The sequence below is a fragment of the Euleptes europaea genome, chromosome 20 (genome assembly GCF_029931775.1).
Source record: "Euleptes europaea isolate rEulEur1 chromosome 20, rEulEur1.hap1, whole genome shotgun sequence".
Lineage (NCBI taxonomy): Eukaryota > Metazoa > Chordata > Lepidosauria > Squamata > Sphaerodactylidae > Euleptes > Euleptes europaea.
Window position 1 is genome coordinate 20,673,689 of NC_079331.1, and position 9,535 is coordinate 20,683,223.

The following is a 9,535-nucleotide window of genomic DNA, read 5'->3' on the forward strand; positions in this document are numbered from 1 at the left end:
TGTTCCCCTCAACTTTAAAAATCTATTGCTGCTGTCAGTTCAGAAGGAGGCTGGTTGAGAGACTTGCAGAGGTGAGGAGCCTGACATTTATATAAGATGTCCATTGAAGATTTAAGAACATAAGAAAGGCCATGCTGGATCAGATCAAGGCCCATCAAGTCCAGCCATCTGTTCACCCAGTGGCCAACCAGGTGCCTCTAGGAAGCCCACAAACAAGATGAATGCCTGTATTCCACAGCACCTAAGATAATAGGCATGCTCATCTGATCCTGGAGAGAATAGGTGTGCATCATGACTAGCATGCATTTTTACTAACAGCCATGACTAGCCCTCTCCTCCATGAACATGTCCACTTCCCTTCCAAGCAGGCAGCCATCACCACATCCTGGGGCAGGGAGTTCCACAATTGAACTACGCGTTGTGTGAAGAAATACTTCCTTTTATCTGTTTTGGATCTCTCAATACCTTTCTCAGGGTAACATTACACCAGAGCATCCATTTGACAGTTAGCTCCTCAATGGCTGTGTCACAGCCCCCTTTGTAAACTGGAGCACCTAGACTGTTGCTCCAATTAGCAACTGTGGAGAAATGCCCTCCCACCCGAGAATTCACCCCACCATTTCATTCGTTGGGACTACTCTCTCCATGAGCAGGAACCTAGGCGGTAAGTAGAACCTAGCAGAAAGGAGGAGGCTGAAATAAGGAGCCATCAAGCACAGAGCACTGTGCTTTTGGTCATGGTTATGACTGGGCAAAGCAGGAGATCTCCTGGAGGTTGGCAACCCATTGGGTCTCCCAAATCCTAGGCTGACACTAACCAGTACACTGCAGTGCCTTTCGTTTTAAAATATAGGATTCCAGAATGGTGTCCCCCCTCCCTCCAGTACAGAATGGTACAGTCCGTTTTCCTATTCTTCTCTCCTCCACCTAATACGTCTTCTCTTGCTGGCTAGTTGGAACGGCATCATTTGCGCCTCCGATCCGACAGGGGGCCGCTGTTCTTCGATTCCACTTCCTTTCTCGACCGGAAGTGCTCGCATGTGAGAGGCAACTCGAGTCAGGCTGCTGGAGGGAGCGCGATCCGGACTAGGCCCCGACCATGTCGCAGCCGCCGCCGCCGTTCCCCTCACGCTTCACGGGGCCGCCGCCGCCTCCTCCTCCGCCCCGCTGCTTCCCGCCCGCGGGGCCTCCTCCGCCAGGCCCTTTCCGGGGCAGGCCGCCGCCTCAGCCCTTCTTCCCATCGCCGTTCCCGCGCGGCGGCGGCGGGCCCGGGCCTTCCCTCGGCCTCCCGCCGCCGCATCCCCCCTTCCCGTCGGCCCCTCCGTGGCAGCCGCTGCCCGAGTGGAGGCCGCAGGCGGCGCCGCCCGGGGAGCGGCCTAGGCCGGAGGCGGCGGCGGAGGGCGGCGGCGAGGACGAGCGGTGGCTGAGCCGCTTCCTGGCCCGACGCCGCCTCCTCCGCGAGGCCCCGTCGAAGCCCGCCGCCGGCCCGAGCCCCACCGAGGCCAGGCAGCTGGCCGCCGAGGCGCTGCGCCGAGTGGCCGAAGTGGCGGCGCTGTGCCGGGCGTGGCGGCGGCGGGACGAAGCGGGAGACCCGGCGGCGGAGGAGGAGGAGGAGGAACGGGCGGCGGCGGAGGGGCGGCTGGCCGAGCTGCGGGAGCTGGTGCGGCCCCTGCGCGAGCCCGCCTGCCTGGCCGCGCTGCGCCGCAAGGCCCGGAGGGGCCGGCAGAAGCGGCTGCGGCGCCGGCGGCTGCGGCGGGAGGCCCGCGCGGCCCGCGAGGAGGCGGCGGCCCGGGCGGCCGAGCGGGAGGCGCGGATCGACCGCTGGAGGGCCCGCCGCGCCCAGGAGGTGGAGGAGAAGCACCGGGTGGGTGGCCCAGGCGGCTTGGGGCTTCCAGGCCGGGGTCCGGGTTCGAGTCCCGCCTCTGCCCTGGAAGCTCAACGGGGAGGGGCTGTGGCTCAGTGGTAGAGCATCTGCTTGGCACGCAGACGGTCCCAGGTTCAATCCCTGGCAGCATCTCCAGTTAAAGGGTCTAGGCGAGAAGGTGATGTGAAAATCCTCTGCCTGAGGCCCTGGAGAGCCACGGAGAGGGGCCTTGGCTCAGTGGTAGAGCCTGTGCTTGGCTTGCAGAAGGTCCCAGGTTCAATGCTTGGCAGTATCTCCAGTTAAAGGGACTAGGCAGGTAAAAAGGTAAAGGTCCTCTATGCAAGCACCGGGTCATTCCTGACCCATGGGGTGACGTCACATCCCGACGTTTACTAGGCAGACTTTTTTTTATGGGGTGGTTTTCTAGTGCCTTCCCCAGTCATCTTCCCTTTACCCCCAGCAATCTGGGTACTCATTTGACTGACCCCAGAAGGATGGAAGGCCAAGTCAACCTTGAGCCGGCTACCTGAAACCGACTTCCGTTGGTAACGAACTCAGGTCGTGAGCAGAGCTTGGACTGCAGTACTGCAGCTTACCACTCTGCGCCACAGGGCTACTAGGCAGGTAGGTGATGTGAAAGACCTCTGCCTGAGACCCTGGAGAGCCGCTGAGTAGACAATACTGACTTTGATGGACCAAGGGTCTGATTCAGTAGAAGGCGGCTTCATGTGTTCAACTAGCCCCCGTCGCCCTCTTTCAGCCTACCTGGGGTTGCCTCTCTGAAAACTGATCTCCAGGAGAGATGAGCTCACCTGGAGAAAATGGGTGCTTTGGAAAAGTGGTACGTCACTGCACCCCACTGAGGTCCCTGTCCTCCCCAGGCTCCACTCCCAAATGTCCAAGAGTTTCTCAACCTGGAGCTGGGAACCCTACTCCCTGCCAGTGGCCGGGGGGGGGGGGGGCTGGCAACCCTAGTTCCTCCAGACTGTGGTCTGACTCAGTATTAATGTTAATTCAACATAGTGATGAAGGCATGAGGCAGCTGTAACTCCCAAACATGCTGCGTGGTGTAGTGGTTTGGAGCAGTGGAGTCTGATCTGGAAAAACGGGTTTGATTCCCCACTCCTCCACATGGATGGCGGAGGCTAATCTGGTGAACCCTCTCTTACAACTGATCTCCAGGAGAGATGAGCTCACCTGGAGAAAATGGGTGTTTTGGAAAAGTGGGTTCTTCGTCACTGCACCCCATTGAGGTCCCCGTCCTCCCCAGGCTCCACCAAATCTCCAGGAGTTTCTCAACCAGGAGCTGGCAACCGTACTCCCCGCCAGTGGCCAGGGGGGGCCTGGCAACCCTAGTTCCTCCAGACTGTGATCTGACTCAGTATTCATATTAATACAACATAGTGTTGAAGGTATGAGGCAGCTGTAACTCCCAAACATGCTGCGTGGTGTAGTGGTTAAGAGCGGTGGTTTGGAGCAGTGGAGTCTGATCTGGAGAAAAGGGTTTGATCCCCCACTCCACATGAGCGGCAGAGGCTAATCTGGTGAACTGGATTTGTTTCCCCACTCCTACACATGAAGCCAGCTGGTTGACCTTGGGCAAGTCAGTTCTTTTCGAGCTCTCTCAGCCCCACCTACCTCACAGGGTGTCTGTTTTGGGGAAGGGAAGGTGATTGTAAGCTGGGTTGAGGCTCCCTTAACTGATAGAAAAAGTAAACATATAAAAACCAACTCTTCTTCTGTGTGAAGTTATTCCAGTCTTAATGTGTTGATTTTAATGGGTAAGAAACTGCATGGGATTGCACTTTTAGTGCAGTGTATGCAGCACAGGTTATTCTCAAGGAATGGTTGTACTGGTGGCTGGTGGGGGCAAAGGGTTAACCTAGCAGAATTGCGTGGGACGCTGGTGGACAGCACAGTTCTTGGTTTCCATGCTTTTGGTGCTGAGATTTTATTCCGTTGCCTGGAGAACTCAAGGAGGCTGAAACTCTGGGGCAGACCCTAGCAACCCCACCTCTGATACCCTACTCCCATTTAGTGCCTGTTTTAAGTTTTTAGCACATCGTGTTTTTCCGATAAAAAAGTAAGTCCACAGGGGAAATCTTGTTCCAGAAAAGGAAATCCTTAAGTGCATGTGGTGTTAACCTTGACTCTGCGTATGGTATCAGGTTTAACCGTAGAATACCTGAAGTAACTTCTAGGTGATTGGAAAATCCACATTTATTTATTTATTTATTTTTCAAATTTGTATCCCGCCCTCCCCAGCAAGCTTGCTCAGGGCAGGCATTGAAAACAATAAAACAGCAGTGAAATCCTCAAACTCCATAACAGACCACATAGCAAAGATGGCACGCAAATTACTAAACTGTGGGCACCATACAGGTGACACCCCTTCCACTCGTGTTGGAAATGGGGGGAGAGGCCAGTAATGTAGGTATCTGTGGATGTCCTCAGTTGGAGGCCTGGTGGAAAAGCTCTGTCCGGATCCATCAACAGCTACTATCCGCAGGTGCTAAATGGAATGTCCGGGTTCAGCAATGTCAGGTGCTGAGGAGAAACATTGGGGATGGGCTGGAGGGTTGCTGCTTTTTGGAGGCCTTGCTGGACTAGACTCTGGCCTGTCAGAACTGGTTCCTTTGCTCTTACCCTTTCTCTTAAAGAGATCTTATTTCATTTTAGGAACAGGAACTCAAAGCTGCTGCAGATAGCGTGTTGTCTGAAGTAAGGAAAAAGCAAGCAGATACAAAGCGGGTGGCAGAAATCCTGCGTGGCTTGGAAAAACTGAGGAAACTAAGAAAAGAAGCAGCAGCGAGGAAAGGTGAACGTCCTGGGCTTTGGGGTACTTGGAATCACTAGCGGCTCTGTGCTTTTATGCCCCTTGTATGCACACTGAAACATATCTAGGGACAATGATTAGCACATTACCTTTAATACTTTGCAGGACAATGACTCAGCTCAAACCCAACCCCCTTCTGACTATATATTACTCTTCCTACACACTTGACACTGAGAGACACTGTCCTTCAGTGTTACTCCTCTGAAGATGCCTGCCACAGCTGCTGGCGAAACGTCAGGAAAGAAAATACCAAGACCACGGTCACACAGCCCGGATAGTCTCTACAAGAACCAATGAACTCTGACCGTGAAAGCCTTCGACAATATACCTAGGGAGTCTTTGGTGTTTCCTCATTTCGTTTTAATTGGAAATTATGTTATGCAGAAATGTAGAGTTTAGAAGGGCAAATGGGGAAAAACTGCAGTGAGGAGGGATTTTTCAATATCTGCTTTGTAAAAATAGTTGCATCCATAAAAATTGCAAAGATGTGTTGCATATTTATTCCATAGCTATTAATTCCTGAAGTTCGGAATAGATACACAAAATAGACATGAATGATAACTTTTTTACAGTAAGCATGTACAAATGGGTACTAATAATATCCCTCCAGAAGGACTGTTGAGAAATGGAAAGCTATACCACTTGGTAAGAGAGGCAGTGTGGTGTAGTGGTTAAGAGCGGCAGGCTCTAATCTGGAGAACCAGGTTCGATTCCCCCGCTCCTCCACATGCAGCCTGCTGGTTGACCTTGGGCCAGTCACATTTCTGTCTGAACTCTCAGCCCTACTACCTCACAAGGTGCCTGGTGTTGAGAGGGGAAGGAAAGGTGATTGTAAGCCCCTTTGAGACTCCTTAAGTTAGAGAAAAACGGGGTATAAAAACCAACTCTTCATCTTCTAATAAATGCCTCTGGTTTGACTGATTCTTTTGATACAATTTGGTGGGTGAGGGTTTCTCTCATACTCCACGTATTTTGATACCCTTGTCAGATTTCTCATGCTTGCATTGATTATTTGTTGTTTTTCACTTCTAAATCTTATTTTATGGGAAAGGGGTGTGGCTCAGAGGTAGAGCATCTACTTTGCATGCAGAAAGTCCCAGCATCTCCAGGTTAAAGGAGCAGGTAGTGTGTGATGGGAAAGAACTCCACATAAGACCCTGGAAAGCTGCTACTATCAGATTACTGACTTTAATGGACTGAGAGTAGAAGGCAGCTTCAGTAGAAGGCAGCTTCATGTGTGCAAGATATGTGCCAAAAGGCCTCAAGAGTTTCTTGGCCCCCAGGGTTTATCATATGGGCCTGGGACCTTGAACTCGGGTTAGTTTTGTGGACATTTGCATTCTCGTCCATGGAGTAAATCTATTTTATATTTCGATACAGGAGTCTGCCCACCCCCTGAAGCAGACGAAGCCTTTGAAAATGAAATCCAGAGCTTAAGAGTATTGATTAAACAGCGCACTGAAGTGTATGAAGCTGAAGAGCGCGCTTTGCGGGTTATGCTAGAAGGAGAACAGGAAGAGGAGAGAAAAAGAGAACTGGAGAAGAAACAAAAGAAAGAAAAGGAGAAACTCCTGCAACAGAAGCGGGAAATGGACAGCAAGCTCTTTGGGAATCCAGGTAAGGGTGGTGGGGATTTGAAATGGCTAGAGATTCTAACCGTCAACCCACATTGGGGGTAGCTTGCAATAAACCTTTTGTTACAGACTTGGCTTTTAAATTTCAGAAAGCCCTACCTTGAAACCATCAGAGATCTCCCCCATTTTTGCCCATTTGGAGAAAGGGCTGTGGCTCAGTGGGAAAGCCTCCACTTGGTATGCAGAAAATCCTGGGTTCGATCCTCGGGATCTCCAGTAAGAATCAGGTCGTAGGTGACATGAAACACCTGAGACCCTGGAGAGCTGTGGTCAGCCTGAGCAGACAATGCTGACTTTGATGGACCGAGGATCTGACTCAGTAGAAGGCAGCTTCAGGCATTTGTATCATTCCTCATTTCCTCTGGCTGGTTTTGAAGGCAGGGTTTAGCATGTTCTGTAGCTAATATATTTGGGGAAAACAGGTGAGAGTTGCTAGGCTTTATCGCTCTGTCTTATTGCTGGGTTTTGCTATTATTTCTTCTTTATGTTTTACAGAGGAGTTTCCCCTTTACCACCTTTTGGAGCCCTTCAGGCAATACTATTTACAAGCTGAATATTCAGCACCAGCTCTTATCCAGATAAGGTAAGAGAGAGCGGGCTGTTCTAAAAACCATCTAGGTTATTGGGTTCTGTGATTTTATGTAACTGCCTCGTCCTAGCCTTCAGTTGAATTTTGGCTAGTTAGCCATGTTTCCATTAAACATATTTGTTATAAGAGTTACTGCTCAACTGTAAACAGGGCCTGCCTACCAGTTTAACTTCATAACTTGCTGTTGACCGAACTGTTTGGGGCACCAAACAGAGAGCCAGCATGACGTAGTGGTTAAGAGCAGCGGACTCTAATCTGGAGAACCGGGTTTGATTCCCCACTCCTCCACATGAGTGGCAGATGCTAATCTGGTGAACCGGGTTTGATTCCCCTCTCCTCCACATGAAGCCCACTGGGCGACCTTGGGCTAGTCACAGTTCTCTCCAAACTCTCTCAGCCCCACCTACCTAACAAGGTGTCTATTGTGGGGAGGCATAGGGAAGGTGATCGTAAGCCACTGTGAGACTCCTTAAAGGTAGAGAAAGTCATAATATAAAAACCATCTCTTCAAAGCCACCAGCTGGCCCAAACATGGCCCAGGTCTCGCCCCTTTCCCAAACTCAGCTGTAAAGTGTGCTTTGTAGCTAATGGCTGCCATTCACTCTTCTGGGAAAAGTCAGTAGAAGAAGAAGAGTTGGTTTTTATATGCCGACTTTCTCTACCACTTAAGGAAGACTCAAACCGGCTTACAATCACCTTCCCCTCCCCACAACAGACACCCTGTGAGGTAGGTGGGACTGAGAGAGCTCTAACAGCTGTAATTTGCTCAAGGTCACCCAGCTGGCTTCGTGTGTAGGAGTGGGGAAACAAATCCAGTTCACCAGATTAGCCTCCGCTGCTCATGTGGAGGAGCGGGGAATCAAACCCAGTTCTCCAGATCAGACTCCACCGCTCTTAACCACTACAGCACGCTGCTCTCGCCAATAGTGTGGTGGTCGGTGCCAAGCCTGCCCCTAACTCTACCCCTGCCAGGGTGCTCACGCAGCATTCTCCTTCCAGTCGCCAGAGGGGAGCCCCTTCACACCCTTTCTGTTTGACATTTGAGGCACAAGGCTGGAGTAGCCCAAGTACTTTCTCATTGGGCTTTGCATTTGCATGCTGTCTCATGCAAACCAAGCCCCGAGGCTGGCAACCAAGCTTGACAAGGAAGGGCTGAGGGAGTTGTGAATGTTCAGTCTGAAGAAGAGGAGGTTGAGGGGGGACATGATTGCTCTCTTTAAGTATTTTGAGGACAGGGAGCTGTTCCTGTTGGCAGCAGAGGGTAGGGCTCGCAGTAATGGGTTGAAATTGTGGGCAGAAAGGTACTGGCTGGATATTAAGGATTTTTTTTAACAGTGAGAGTAGTACAGTAATGGAATCAACTACCTAGGGAGGTGGTGAGCTCCCCTTTCTGGCAGTCTTCAAGCAGCGGCTGGACCAACACTTGTCAGGGATGCTCTAGGCTGAGCACGGGGTGCACTGAGCATGGGGTTGGACTGTATGGCCCTTTCATCTCTTTGAGTCTTTGATTCTATGGGCTGCTACACCAGTGTAAACTACAACTTGAGAAACATGGCTTTTGTGTCAGCCAGCTTCATGTTTCAGTCCAATCTTAGCTGTGCCCTTGCTATGCAGAGAAGGTTTGAGGTAAGGATTCCGCCAGATGTGCAGTTCATTGCTTCTCTTTTTGTTAAAGGCACGAATGGGATCGGTTCCTGGTGCCAATGGATCACCCGGAAGGAAGTTTCATCCCACCAGGATGGATTCTCCCAAGTCCGCCTTCCAGTGACATTTGGGGCACAGCTGTTGGATAATGCCACTGCTGAGTTCTAACGGAGACCTGGAGGACACAACGAAGTACCTTTCACAAATCCATTTGGGGTTCAAACACCTCTTTCTGTTTTCATTATAAAGCCCAGAGACACAAGGCAGACTGCAATGTTATTAGGCAGTACGAAACCCCAGTAGATAGTCCTGGTGCTGGGGAGTTCTGTGGCTGGTCTTACTTGTAAGAAGAGTTTGGCTCGAAGGAATTAATCATGATTGCATTGTAAACTAACCACTTCTGTGCACTTAAAAGCCAAAACGTTTTGTCTTCAGTATTTCTCAAATCACAAAACACTGCTGCCTTAATTTTAAGAAGGCAACATCTGCTTATTGCAAAGTTAGCAATCGTACTGCTTGGAGATGATCCATTAGTCATGGGTCATTGTGGCTGCAATCCCTCAGTTAAGAACCTGTGCTGCTAGCTTTGCTCTGCTGAGGCCAAGCACGGTCTTGAGACCTTGTAGCAAAGACAGCTGCTACGTATTATTGCACGTGTTCCTAATAATCTGGTATTTCCTGTTTCTCATCCCAAAGCGGTCTAATCAAGGGCGGTTTAGTGAACCCTTTAGAGGTGCACACAGGTTTTCAAGTTGCAGCCATGTTTCTGATTTTTCAGTTAAAAAAAAACTTCTCCATGGTTATTTTGGCTTTATACACAGTGGGTTAATTGACTCTGCAGATGTGAGTAATTATCTCCCCTTTGCAAGCTCGGCTTTAAGCATTTGAAAACACTTTGAGGCAAAACAGAATTACCGGCCACATTGCCATTTTCCTGGGGTATTTCACACCTTGGTTTTCATATGTAC

At 50.6% G+C, this 9,535-nt stretch overlaps 1 protein-coding gene across 1 annotated transcript; it reads left to right on the top strand.

The window, feature by feature from the left end:
- Nucleotides 1-1,099: 1,099 nt before the first annotated feature.
- On the top strand, nt 1,100-8,716 carry PDCD7 (programmed cell death 7). The gene is made up of 5 exons (XM_056866111.1): nt 1,100-1,864; nt 4,544-4,682; nt 6,081-6,317; nt 6,830-6,917; nt 8,599-8,716. Exons 1-5 carry the CDS (start codon nt 1,100-1,102, stop codon nt 8,714-8,716), a joined length of 1,347 nt encoding a protein of 448 aa, XP_056722089.1.
- Nucleotides 8,717-9,535: the final 819 nt, after the last annotated feature.